A 15,030-nucleotide genomic window follows, 5' to 3' on the forward strand; every position below is an offset into this window, starting at 1 on the left:
GACAGAAGTGTAACCAGAACTGAAAGCAGTAATCTAAAAAGGCTCTCTGATGAAGGGTCTAGGCCCGAAACGTCAGCTTTTGTGCTCCTGAGATGCTGCTGGGTCTGCTGTGTTCATCCAGCCTCACATTTTATTATCTCAGATTCTCCAGCATCTACAGTTCCCATTATCACGAATCTAAAAAGGGACCTCACCAATATCTTGTACAACCTCAACATGACAACTCCACTCTTATATTCAATAATGACTAATGAAGGCAAGTGCGCCATATGCCCTCTTCACAACCTTGTCTCCCTATCCACTCTCAAGTAACTATGCACCTGCATCCCTAAGTCTCTTTGTCCAGCCACACACCCTAGGACCCTACCAATTACTGTATAAGTCCATCCCTGGTTTGCCTTACCAAAATGCAATACCTCACATTTATTTAACTTAAACTCCATCTGCCACACCTTAGACCATTGGCCCATCTGATCAAAGATTAAATGCATTCCGAGATAATCTTCTTTATTGTCCATGATGCCACCAGTTTTGGTGTCATCAGATACTAACGATACATCCCATGCTCGCATCTAAACCATTTATCTTCTTTATGTTATCAAATTACAAGCAGCTTGACAAAGTTGGCATTCATATTGCTTTGAATATTTGGAATGATGAAGCAATTTAAAAAAATCAAAGAGAGTGTTGGGGTATATTGTCGGAGGAAAAGAATATAAAAGCGATATCCTCCTACAGACAGTAGGAAATTGTGAGTTGCTGAACAGGGTAAAATAGGGCGGTAGAACATTTTGCCAGAAACTTGTCGCAAACAAATTGGAACCATAATTTACCCAACATGTCAGAGCACACTAATGCCATTTAAACTAAACTTAGTCTGCTCCATATGAATAGATGTGAATGACCGTGGATATACTTTGAGATAGATGCTGTTATTTCATGGTCATACTTCAGTTTTTTTTTACCCAGGTTAGCTGAATGTTGGAAATGGGGTTTCATAAGGCTGCTATCTACATGAAAGACTTTGACTCAGAAAAAGATGCATAATTACAATATTTTGGGCTGAAATTCAACCGAATAGTTAATGCTGAGAAAGTCTGCAACAAAATGCAAGATGGTGTTGATAAACTTGCAGAATGGGCAGGGAAATTGAACATTAATTGATATGATGCTTTTTTATAGGAGTCAGACTGCAACCTACTTTCTGGGAGACAAGAGTCTGAACTGGGCGCAGAAACTGAGGTACCGAGGTATACAGTTCCACAGATAATGAAACACAGATTACTAAATTATTAAAAACATAAGCAAAACACTGGGGTTCGTATCTAGAGGGAGAGAATTGAAAATCAGTTATGTCAGACTTGTACAGAACTTGATTAGAGCACACACTCTGCCCAGTCTACATTTAATGGTGTACGTTTAACAGCCTGGATAATATCCTGGCTTGGGCCGACAAGTGGAAAGTAACATTCATACCACACAAGTGCCAGTCTATGACCATCGCAATAGGAAACTATTTAACCACTGCCCCTTGACATTCAATAGTGTTACCATCACTGAATCCCCCACTGAATGCCAAAAAAGATTTGATGGGCTAGATGGCCATTTTCTGCTTCTACGTCTTATGGTCTTACAGATCAAAATTTGGATTCTCCTGATGATCTCGCTGACATTTTTCCCCTCAGCCTACAACATTAGATTCTCAATCAAAGTATTTTTAATTAACATTTTCCTGAAGGGAATGGTAATTTAGCGATACTATCCACCGCAGCGATTGGTGGAACTTAAGTGCAAATTAATATCTGGTTCTTGCAATGCAAAGGCAGTGCTTGTATTTCTGGGTTCAAGCCCCACTTCCACTGAGGTGTGTCACAACATGGTATTGGGTTTATTATTCTTTTGTGGCATCTGGGCATCTGAACAACGCCTGTAATTGTTGCTCCTTCCAAATTACGCTGGAATTGAGTAACCTGATGGCCACTTAAGAGTGCAGTTCAGAACCAAACACATTTCTGTGGTCCTTGAGTCCAGGTAGTCTAGACCAGGTAAGGAAAGCAGCTTCCTTCCAAAATAAAAACATGAATGAGCCAACTGGTGTTTGATGGTCACCAATACTGAAATTAGTTTTCAACTTGAGATTTGTATTAATTTGATTTAAACTCAATCAGCTGACCTGATGGGATTTGAATCTATGTCCCCAGCACGTAAGCAAAAACAGAAATTGCTAGAGAAACTCAACAAGTCTGATGGCATCTGTGGAGAGAAAGCAAAGTTAACAATTTATTCCCTGAACATTACCATGGGCCTGTGGCTTGCTTCATGGGACTTCAATTCTAGTTATTCCTAATTAACCCATTCAGACACATGGTGTCACCTCTGAAGTAGATGGGGCCTGGATATTGATGTTTTATGTCAGAGGTAGGAACAATATCACTGTGTCACACGAGCATCTTTTAATTGAGTTTCTAAATTGTCCATTTTTTCCATGCCACGTTAACTATATAATTGCTGTTTGCACACCATTGCTGTTAATTGATGTTATATTTGCCAACAGTTCAACACAGACAACACTAAAAAGTACTTAACTGCCTGTGAGAACTTCGGAGGGTCCTCAGGAAATTAAAGGTGCCATATAAATGAAAGCTTTCTTTCATGTTCGTTTAGTTTTAAACACACATAAACAAAATTGTGAAAATGTTAGCCAAGATATCCACTTAGAATCGCAATAACTGAGGATACAACATTCGCTTGAAAAATTGCCCCACTTTTCTGTTGACAAAATAAACCGCAAAGGCAGAAAAGTACTCATTCTGCAAAACAAAAATATTTATTCTTCAATGATTCTGGAGATTCTCTATCAATTTCCTGTAAGTAAGCTGCTTCCAGCAAGTTGTTGTATCTGGGTGTTATTGATTTTATCATGCAAAAATAGGCTTGTATAATACCGGGGGTAATAACATTTAACCAAATATTCAATTCAAACAAAACTTCACGCTGGTAACGGATTTGGTAAGTAGGTTTATCATGACTGATCATCCATCACAATAGACAAGCCACCTGTAATTCAATCTACTTACAGGGCCTGACACTTGAGAAGCACTCTCAAATTCTTCTTCATCTTGCATCACTCTTTCCACCCCAAGCAATGGAGCTGTTCCAAAAGAATACATAACTCATTCTGAAACACTCATATCTTCTTTAAGCAATAATTAATCTCAAACAGCACATTCATATACATGTGTGTTAAATAAACAAGACTCACGTGTGTGTGCGCGTGTGTATTAGAGGAGATTTCAGTGCCAGCATCAGTCTCTCATGTCCTAGGTATGAGCACAAAAAGGCTGCAGGGGAGGGGACAACTGATCAATTTTGAGATGGATATATACCTACACTCCAAGCCAAAGCCTTCTGGAGCGATTTGCCACAGGTGTTGGAAGCTCCCACCAGAATCTGGCAGGAGTGTTTTTTTTAAAATATTATTTGTATAATGTTTAGGTAGTGATCCTAATGTTCTTTATGGTTTTTTTCTTGAGAATATGTTAATGAGAACCACATATAATGGGGATCCAAAGGTGCTGGAGTAAATGATAAGGGCTGAGTAAAATGATTCATTGAGCCTCCAAGGGCAATTTGGGTTGCATTTCTTTTTTCTTGGATTTTTAAGGATGATTTTCTGCTTCCGGCTAAACTCTCAGAATTCATTGATTGATTGATCGTCTTCTTCAGTTCCACTGGCACCAGCCCTCGACATTCCAACGGAACGCAATCATTTCCATCATATTTTTATTTACGAATGGGATGAGGGCAAGGCTGGCTAGGGCAGCATTTTATTGCCCAGAGGGCAGTTAAGAGTGAACCATATTACTGTAGGTCTGGCATCATATGTAGGCCAGACTGGGCGAGGATGGCAATTTCCTTCCCTAAATGACTTCAGCAAACCAGATGGGTTTTACTGACAATGGATTCATGTCATCATTAGATTCTTAATTCCATATTTTTTTCATTAAATTCAAATTCCACCATCTGCCATGGTGGAACCCAGGTCCCCAGAACATTTCCTGGGTCTCTCAAATAACTGTCCAGCAATAATACTACTAGGCCGTTGCCTCCCCATTTCCCTATCATTGATTAGATGCCTCACAGTCTCTTACTTCCCAGGAAAGCTGAAGACATAAGCAAGGTGAATGAAGGCCTGACAATGTGATGGATGCCTACTAGGGCAGCACAGTGGCTCAGTGATTAGCACAGCTGCCCCACAGCACCAGGGACCCGGGTTTGATTCCACCCTCGGGTGACTGTCTGTGTGGAGTTTGCACATTCTCTCTGTGTCTGTGCAGGGTTTCCCCAGGTGCTCGGGTTTCCTCCCACAGTCCAAAGATGTGCAGGTTAGGTGGATTGGCCGTGCTAAATTGCCCCATTGTGTCCAGGGACGCGTAGACCAGATGGATTAGCCATGGGAACATGCAGGGCTACAGGGATGGGTGGGATGCTCTTCAGAGGGATTGGGGTGGACTTGATAGGCCAAATTGCCTGCTCCCACACTGTAGGGATTATATTTCATGCATCCACCTCAATTCTGGAATAATAGGACCAATTGAAGTCAGCTGTACTAGACAAATATGCCTGAGCATTTGTTTTGTGCATCACTGTAGCCAAGGCTTTCACTGATGAAAATGGCGCTGGCATACATGACCTCCCAGAACAAATAAAAAATGAGCAGTCTTCATTGTCTGGCAGAAGACGCAATGACATGCGTCAAGAAGGCAGCATTTATAGAATCATACAGTACAGAAAAGGCCCTTCAACCCATTAAGTATGTTCGTCCAAAAAATAAACAACAGCAAACTCTTTACTAACAGGCACCTGTGGGACCAGGAGAATACCCATTGATCAAATATTCTAGTTGATCATGAGGTTCACATGATCAATGTAAAAGCACACACTAAGTAATAGAAATGTAATGCAGACTTACAGCATAAATCACTTATTTACAGTATAAATCACTTTAATAATAGTACAAGTTTGCCTTAAATAAAACCTACAGCTGAGAGCCTTCCCATTTACTAGGATACTGTGGAGATCACAATAATACAGTAAACGTATGATATTTGAGGTATATAACCTTTGCTGGTTTATCAAGAGTTTTGGTTCATAAAGTATCGGTTCAATTAAAAGTTTGCGATATTAACTGCACTAGTCCCACTTTCATGCACTAAGCCCATAGCCTTAAATGTTAGGACACGTCAGGTGATTATTCAAGTGCTTTTTAAAGGTTGTGTGGTTTCCCACCTCAATGATCCTCCCAGTCAGCCCATTCTAGGCTCTCACCACACTCCGGGTGTAAAGCGTTTTCCTCAAATGCCCTCTAAACCACCTTCCATTCACTTTGATGTTAAGCCTCCTTGTCATTGGCCCTTCAATCAAGAGGAAAAGTTGTTTTCTATTCACCTTGTCCATGCCTCTCACCTTTGCTTGATAGAGGTATGTTAGATTAAGCTAAGACCCATGAGATTGGTGGGAACGTATTAGCTTGGACTGGCAATTGGTTTAGGGACAGAAAATGGAAGTAGAAATAACCAGCCAATTTTTAAGTTTTCAGATTGCAAGCAGTAGACTGGCACAAGGATCAGTGCCTGATCCTCAGACACTTCCAAATTATATCAATGATTTCAATAAGGGGACTGGGTAATGCATACATGGTTGCCAATAATATAAAGCTGTGCAAGAGAATGAGCAGAAAGGTGGACAGACAGATGTTGTAATGGGATAGACATAAGAAAAGTAGACTGACAAGCATATGCCAAATACACTCCACTGCTATCCACTTTGATAGGGAAAGTAGAAATGCAGAATCATTCTAAATATAAAGGATGTGACAATGTTGGAACTCAGATTTTGCCATTGATGTGTGTGCTTTTTTTAATTCATTCATGGAATGAGGGCCTGGTTGGCTGAGCCAGCACGTATTGTCCTGTGGGCAGGTAAGAGTCAACCACATTTCTGACGGTCTGGAGTCACATCCGGTAAGGATGGCAGTTTCCTTTCCTGACGGACATTAATGAACCTGATGGGTTTCTGCCCTATCAGAGTTGACAATGGGTTCATTGCCATTGTTAGACTTGTAATTGTACATTTTAAATTAAATCAGACTCCACCATCTGCTGTGGCTGGGTTTGAACCTGGATCCCTAGCAAATTACTTGGGTCTCAGGACCAAGCCCAGAATCACAGCTCAGTGATAATGCCAGGTGTAATAATCACCTTCCCAAAATCACAAGGTGTTAACATGCATGGGCAGCAATCAATCTGGAATTCATATGGTGCATGAGCATTTATTTCAAAGGGATTAGTGAGTAAGACTAAGGAAGCTTTACTAAAGATATATATTGCATCGTAGGAACGAAGCACAAGTTATATTGAAATGATGGAAATTTTTGCAGAGGCTGTGAGAAGGACATGGTTGGTAGACCTTACTCCTTTGAGATCCTGTGCTGTCTCCCACCCTGTCCTTAACACATGATCATAGTGGGTGATACTTAATACACTCCTCAGATTACCCCTTTCAGGTCCATAACGCTTTATACAACAGAAAGAGATTGTGTAGACTGAGCTGATATTCTCTGGATTTTGGGGGACAAAGAAATGTACAAAATTCTTGAGAAGAAAGAAACCAAAACAAAAGACTTTGAAAAAGTCTTACAGGTGCAGAATATTGGAAAAGCACATATTGAGTACATTAGAAAAAGAAACGTCTTATACACATATATATAATGTTTACAGTACATAAGCTATCAAAAATCATGAAAGCTACAGTCTGCGTGAATGAATGTTGTACACAAATGTTCCACCTACATCACAAGGACTGCAGAGGCTCTAGAAGACAGCTCAGCACCATCCTCTCAACGACAAATAGAAACAGGCAATAAATACTGGGATAGCAAGGTGTGGAGCTGGAAGAACACAGCAGGCCAAGCAGCATCTGGCCAGCCAGTGACACCCATGTCTCATTATTATTGATTCGTTATTGATTCACTTATTGGTGCAGGTATTGTAATTCTCCTCTTGCACCAGGATTAATCTTCTTTCAGTTATAGATCCAGTCAGACTAATTAAACATGTTCCCAATGAATTTTCAGCCTGATTGAATAACAGATAAATCGCATATTTCATAGCCCTCTGATTGTAGATTTACTCCACCATTTAAATCATGGCTGATGGGCATTTCAACTCCACTTACCCGCACTCTCCCCGTAGCCCTTGATTCCTTATGAGATCAAGAATTTGTCGATCTCTGCCTTGAAAGCATCTAACATCCCGGCCTCCACTGCACTCCGTGGCAGTGAATTCCACAAGCCCACCACTCTCTGGCTGAAGAAATGTCTCCTCATTTCTGTTTTAAATTTACCCCCTGTAATTCTAAGGCTGTGCCCACGGGCCCTAGTCTCCCCGCCTAATGGAAACAACTTTCCAGCGTCTACCCTTTCTAAGCCATACATTATCTTATAAGTTTCTATTAGATCTCCCCTCAACCTTCTAAACTCTAATGAGTACAATCCCAGGATCCTTAGCTCATCTACCAGGGATCATCCGTGGGAATCTCTGCTGGACACGCTCCAGGGCTAGTATGTCCTTGAGGTGTGGGGCTCAAAATTAGACACAGTATTCTAAATGGGGCCTAACTAAAGCTTTATAAAGCCTCAGAAGCACATCACTGCTTTTATATTCCAACCCTCTTGAGATAAATGACAACATTACATTCACTTTCTTAATCGCGGACTCTACCTGCATATTAACTTTCAGAGAATCCTGGACCAGCACTCCCAGATCCCTTTGTACTTCTGCTTTACGAGTTTTCTCACCGTTTAGGAAATAGTCCATGCCTGTATTCTTTTTTCCAAGTGCAAAACCTCTCATTTGCTCACGTGGAATTTCATCCGCCATTTCCTGGACCACTCTCCTAAACTGTCTAAATCTTTCTGCAGATAATAAAATGTGAGGCTGGATGAACACAGCAGGCCCAGCAGCATCTCAGGAGCACAAAAGCTGACGTTTTGGGCCTAGACCCTTCATCAAAAAGGGAGATGGGGTGAGGGTTCTGGAATAAATAGGGAGAGAGGGGGAGGCAGACCGAAGATGGAGGGAAAAGAAGATAGGTGGAGAGGAGAGTATAAGTGGGGAGGTAGGGAGGGGATAGGTCAGTCCAGGGATGACGGACAGGTATCCACTCCCTACCTCCCCATCTATACTCTCCCCTCCACCTATCTTCTTTTCTCTCCATCTTCGGTCCGCCTCCCCCCTCTCCCTATTTATTCCAGAACCCTCACCCCATCCCCCTCTCTGATGAAGGGTCTAGGTCTGAAACGTCAACTTTTGTGCTCCTGAGATGCTGCTGGGCCTGCTGTGTTCATCCAACCTCACATTTATTATCTTGGATTCTCCAGCATCTGCAGTTCCCATTATCACTAAATCTTTCTGCAGCCTCCCCATCTCCTCAGTACTACCTGCCTGTCCACCTTTCTTCGTGTCATTGGCAAACTTCGCCAGAATGCCCCAGTCCCTTCATCCAGATCATTAATATATAAGGTGAACAACTGCGGCCCCAACACTGAACCCTGCAGGACACCACTTGTCACCGGTTGCCATTCCGAAAAAGAGCCTTTTATCCCAACTCTCTGCCTTCTGTCAGACAGCCAATCCTCAATCCAAGCCAGTAGCTCACCTCGAACACTTTGCTCAGCAGCCTCCCGTGAGGCCCCGTATCAAAGGCCTTTTGGAAGTCTAGATAGATAACATCTTGAGTGAACCCTTAATTACTTTAAACACAGGATCTGGCATAGGAATTGGCAGCTCCTGAATCAGTGAACATGACTTCGATAAGGTAGGCTCAGTGGCGAAAGCTGGCGTCAAGGGATCAGCAACTTCAACATTGTTTGGTAGGTGGCAGAGAAGCAGTGGAGGAAGGATGGCAGTGCAGGTATCATTAGTGATGAGCTGGTTCAGACCGATGGCCACTCTTTGAGTTGTATCTTTCTTTTTTTAATCCTTATTTTAAAATTATTCAAAATGATGCCAGATCATGGCAACAATTGGAAGCTTCTCATTGTATTTTGTTTTATTTATACTGTAAAATATGCAAAAGTAATATGATTTATTAATAAATATAAAATTCCCGGCAAAGTGATCCACTCATGGCTAACAAAAGAGGGAAAGGAATCATTTAAAAGAAGACAATGGTTATCAATTCTTATTGAAAAGATTTTCAGGCTAAAAACTATAACATTTGCCAAGTTGCCAAATAACTTCCCTGCAGCAAAAGAATTTGGTCACTTTGATAGAGCTACAATCCTGATAAGGGTTCTTAACATTTAAAGAAGAAATGTAAATGACAGAACTAAGCCACAAGATTTTACATTTCTTTGACAAAAATAAACTTTACCGTAAATAAAAAATTATTAAACAAAGGTAGGACTATTAACAATACAGCTGATCAACGTTTATGCTCTGAACCCAGTACCACTTTCTATTTCCTGCCAAGGACTTCTCTGTCTTAAATATTTAATGTTTGATGACTTTTTCTGGGCCCTGTGCTGAAAAGTGGCAGATGGAGTTCAATCTGGATAAATGTGAAGTATTGCATTTTGGTACAACAAACAAGGACTTATACAGTTAATGGTAGGGCCTAGTAGGGTAGTGTTGTAGAACAGAGGGAGCTAGGTGCAGATATGTGATTCTTTGAAGTTTGCATCACATATGGCTAAAAAGGCATTTGGCACATTTGCCTTTATGGCTCAGTCCTTTGAGTATAGCAGATGGGAAGTCATGTTGACGTAGTACAGGACATCGATGAGGCCTCTTTTAGAGTAGCGTCAAGTTCTGGTCACCTTATTATAGGAAGGATATTGTCAAGCTGGAGAGCATTCAGAAGAGATTTGTCAGGATGTTGCTGGGTATGGAGGATTTGAGTTATAAAGAAAGGTTGGATAGGATAACATTTTTCACTGGAGCGTAGGAGGTTGAGGCGGCCTGATAGAATTTTATAAAATAATGAGAGATATAGACAGAGTTAGTGGTAGTGTCGTTTCCTTAGAATTGGGGATTTCAAGATTAGAGGGTACGTTTTAAAGGTGAGAGGAGAGAGATTTAAAAAAGACTTACGAGGCGATTTTTTTTTTTACACAGAGGGTGGTTTGCATGTGGAATGTACTTCCTAAGGAAGTGGTATGACTACAATGTTTAAAAGACATTTGGATAAACACATGAATAGGAAAGGTTTGGAGGGGTATGGGCTAGGAGCAGGCAAGTGGGGCTAGATTAGTTTGGGATTACGTTTGGCATGGACTGAAGTGTCAGTTTCTGTGCTGTCTGACTCCATGGCTCTGCTGCTCCCCTGAATTCATTCTGGTTTCTCTTCAATATTCACTGAAGTACAAGATTTAACTGGGGTCCTTCCATTAACTTTGGACTAAGAATTCCTCCAATCTCTGTATGACCACACAACTCTTGCCTCCACAGCTTTAGCAAAGACCCCTTGTGTTGTGAGCGAAACATCAGAAAACCCTTGATTTACAGCATTCTACTGCTATGGTTCCAACCTGCAGCCCAGATGATTATTTCTACAATTCCAATGGCAATGAGGTTAACTGATGTTTATTGGGGATTAGTGTTAATTTCTTCCTCTAGTTTCTAGCTGAACAGTTCTTCCAATCATCTGTTTCCTTTCCAATATTGCCTTATTCTGAATACCAGCTCTTTATCTCAGTGTGTGTGTGTGTCGTAGACAATAGATCTAGTGCGTGCTGTATATCAGGTTTTGTTTTTATTTGTTTGTGGGATGTGGGCATCGCTGGTTGACCAGCACTTCTTGCCCATCCCTAGTTGCCCTTGAAGGTGACTTTAACTCTTAACTTCCAAGAGTTACAAGCTACACAAGACACAGAATTGACATAGTCTGTTCTCTTCCTATCCTAGCCTACTGGCTAAATCTAACTGCATTCACAATGGTTACTTAAAACAGAAATCTCACTAAGCTCCACCCATCTCTATGGCAATGTTACACACATGGTCTGTTCCCAAGCAGCAATGTAAATGAACTCTCTTCTGTTTCCAAAGCTTTCCCTAATTATGGAAAACCACATGAAATAACTGTACGTAGGCTGATATCCTGTGAGCAAGTCATGCATTATTTACAAGTGCACCGCACGTTGGCTGTAACCAGGCAGCTCGGAGTCAGTCCCTGAAGTAAGGAGATTCCCAATCCCCTGTTTCTATCTGTCATCCAGGGCTCCTTGATTGGCCCAGGTTAACAGCCCCAATCAGAAAACTCATAAACTATGAGATCCACCCAGCTACCAGTGTTCCAATCACTACACAATATGAATACATTGTATTTTTTGACACAAATAACGGCAGACATTATGTCCCCAGCTCTTTAGCAAAGTAGAACAGCCTGCTGTATTAAGCCTTTCACTCATATAGTCTACTATTGTCTGGTAAACATGAACTACCTTTTGAATTGATATTATCATTGAATCTCTGTGCTTTTTCTGTCTCTAGGTGTTCATCATGGTTTTATTCCCCCACCAATATTACATATACATTTCAATTATTAAAACTAAAACTAAAAGTTATACCTCTAAAACCTATGAACCTGGTCAGAAGTCACATGACGTCAAGTTATAGTCCAATAGGTTTATTTGAAATCACAAGCTTTTGAAGTGCTGCTCCTTCGTCAGGTGAAGTGCTCAGTAGTGTCTCATAGCTGGTCAGCTGTTTTCTGCGTGCAAGCTGAGAATATGGACTCTATTTTGATTTCAAAGTCATAGCAGCTACTGTAGAGCTGGCATACAAGATGGTTAGGGAGCATGCAAGATGTGTGATGGCACAGCCTCTCGGTGTAGTCAGTGTTATGGGTTGACTTGAGTAGGTTTGTGATCTGTAGTTTCCTTCAGGACCTTGCCTGTTCTCTTGCATCTCTGTAGAAACTTGACATCTATGTCTATGCGTGATCTTCTTGGAGATCCTCTCCACTTTGAGTTGGCAGTTTGCAGTGTCGATGGTAGCCACGAGGTTGGGTGACTTCACCAGACAAAGGAGCAGCACTCTGAAAGCTTCTGATTTCAAATAAACCTGGTGGACTATAACCTGGTATCAAGTGACTTCTGACTTTGTCCACCCTGGTCTAACACTGGTACCTCCACATCATGACTCATGAACATGAGAATTGCTGATAAAAGGACACGCTTTTGAAAGCTTTCATTTTGCACTCGTCAGAACAAAAGCAGGAACGTCAAATTTCGAAAGGAACAACAATTTATATTCAACGATCAAAGGGTGTCAACTGGTGGGTAAGTTGACTCCAAATGGTCAAGGTGTTACCATGAAAATACACCAGGCCACTAAGACCCCATGTGTTTGTTCAATTTAAAAAAAACACCCAGAAGTCCCTGCAAATATGAATATATGCAGCTTCTTGCAAGCATAAGTGATCTGCATTGCAAATCTCATTAGGAATCTAAAATTTGTTGTTGGTCTAATTCCTAGCAGACTCAGGATTATTTAGGATCATGGGTATATCAGAAACACATAAAGAGACATGAGAGTATTGTTGAATGGGGAATTAAAGGTCACAGTCTCATTTCTTCCTCCTGAAATGAGGCTACAATTTAACTTTTATGAAAATTTGTCAATAAAGCTACCTTTGCTTACAAGTCTAATGTTTACACCTATAGAATCCCTAAAGTGTAGAAGCAGGCCATTTGGCCCATCAGGTTGGCACCACCCTCCAAACAGCATCCCATTCGCTATCCCTGTATTTTGCATGGATAACCCACCTTACCTGCACATCCCTGGACACTATGAGCAATTTAGCATGGCCTATCCACCTGGCTGCACATCTTTGGACTGTGGAAGGAAACCAGCGCACCTGGAGGAAACCCACACAGATGGCCGCCCAAGGGTAGAATTGAACCCAGGTTCTCTGGTGCTGTAAGGCAGCAATGTCACAATACCAGGAAAATACTCTGATATACTGATGAACCAGAGCTATATGAACAGGGATATAGAAAATTGGACCTCAGATATGATCCCATATTTATTATGAGTTCAGTCAAAATAAAAGATCCAAATGAAACAGATAAGTTTGCCATAAAGAGAGTTGCTGACTCAGCATTCTAGAAGCCAGCACTTCTTTCCCAAGGAAGAAGAGAGATTAGATTAATCGCATCACTGGTAGTGAGGATTGTGTAAAGTCAGAGCATTCTAAAACAGACAGGCAGGGTTGGGCTATTTGGTAGACTGGTTATTCAAGGCTGTTAATTGTCAGCTATCTAAGGAATTACTCTTGAAACAATCTCACCAATTTACAGTCTCAGATGGTGCTGTGGTTAATGCTTACCATCTGCTAGTGTTGATTAACAGTGAACCACTGAATTTCCTGCCTGAATGTTGTTGCTTGTTTTGTTCAATCACGCTGCCCATTAATATCCTGCCACTCAACTACCAGTTAACTTTGATTGCATTTACGCATATCTAATAAATACTCACAATCACACCAGCTTTTAGTTATCGCTTGTAATTAATATGTAACATTTACTGAAAGAACTTGTGGTCTGGCTTTTATTTCTGATGCTCTAAGAGGAAGCGTCATATACTCACTCATCATCTTGACGGTAATAAAATTAATGGTTAATTAATTAACTTATCAAAATACACCACCAAAATACTTATCAAATATGTGGATAGGAGGGGTTTAGGAGGATATGGGCCAAGTGCATGGAAGTGGAATTAAAATGGATGGACATTTTGGTGGCATGGTCCAGTTTGGGCTGAAGGGCCTGTCTCCATACTGTAGGACTCTATGACTCTAAAATGAGCAGTAAAAGATATCTAGACATTGAGTCAGATGTCATCATCCCTAGGCCCTGGGAGCTAGATTCTCATATGTACTTTCATAAGGTGTTAAACAAGGGAATGAGGATTTATTTGATGCTTTGGGAAGTCATAAAACTCCAACCCATTCTTTTTTGACAGGTAAGAGTGATGAAGAGGTTCTGAGACTTATGCAGCCAATCAGAAGAAACTCAGAGCACAAGACAATCAGAATGCAATGTCAGCCATTTACATCAGTATTGCTACAAGGTTCAACAAAATCACTTCAGTCTCACTATGGGCTGCATTTTCAGGAGGAATAAAATTGAAGCTAGCCATACACTCCATTGTTCAAGTTTTAATTGGACCACATCTTATGGTGACTGCACATGCACAGTTTTACACACATTGTAGGAAGTTGTACTGTGGTAACCTGTACCTCTAAAACTTCACGACAATAACTTAGCAAACACAGTCAGCATTTATGGACATGGAAGGGCACAGAATTGCTGTAGTTGCAATATAGGTTCCCACTAACTTCACCAGAAAGTCTTACATCTTGTCCATTGTGAGGCAAATATTGTTGTAATGTGTTGATGGCTTGATATGATTTGATTATGGCCAAACAAAACTTTAAGTACCAAAAATTAACATTTGATTTGACTTGATTTGATTTATTATTGTCACATCTACCAAGAAACAGTGAAAAGTGTTGTATTGTATGCTATATAAGCAGATCGTACCATGCACAGTGCATCAGGGTAGCAGAGTGCAGAGTACAGTGCTACAGCCACAGAGAAGGTGCAGAGAGAGAAGGATTAACATTAACATTTTAGAGGTCCAGTCAAAAGTCTGGCAACAGTGGGAAAGAAGGTGTTCCTCAATCTTTTGGTATGTGTTTTCAACCTTTTATATCTTCTGCTTGACAGAAGAGGGTGGAACAGAGGGTAACCAAGCTGTGAGGGGCCTTTGATTATGTTGGTTGCTTTACCGAGGCAGCAGGAAGTATAGGTGGAGTCAATGGTTGGAAGGCTGGTTTGTTTGATGGACTGGGCTGTGTTCACAACTCAGTGTAGTTTCTTGTGGTCTTGGGAAAAGCAGTTGCCACTGTCAAGTTGCTATGCATCCAGGTTGGATCCTTTCTATGCATCTGTAAAAATTGTTA

The 15,030-nt window shown here is 41.0% G+C and overlaps 1 protein-coding gene across 2 annotated transcripts in view; it reads right to left on the reverse strand.

The window, feature by feature from the left end:
- The window catches only part of c5h8orf34 (chromosome 5 C8orf34 homolog), a 314,780-nt gene that overhangs the window by 34,801 nt on the left and 264,949 nt on the right, over positions 1 to 15,030 (reverse strand). The window contains exon 10 of one of the 2 annotated variants that reach the window (XM_048529761.2): positions 3,078 to 3,151. The exons of the other annotated variant lie outside the window; for it this stretch is intronic. Within the exon in view, the coding sequence (XP_048385718.2) occupies positions 3,078 to 3,151 (74 nt within the window). The remainder of the gene's footprint in view (positions 1 to 3,077; positions 3,152 to 15,030) is intronic. 2 annotated transcript variants of the gene reach the window in all.

This window comes from Stegostoma tigrinum, chromosome 5, assembly GCF_030684315.1.
Source record: "Stegostoma tigrinum isolate sSteTig4 chromosome 5, sSteTig4.hap1, whole genome shotgun sequence".
Lineage (NCBI taxonomy): Eukaryota > Metazoa > Chordata > Chondrichthyes > Orectolobiformes > Stegostomatidae > Stegostoma > Stegostoma tigrinum.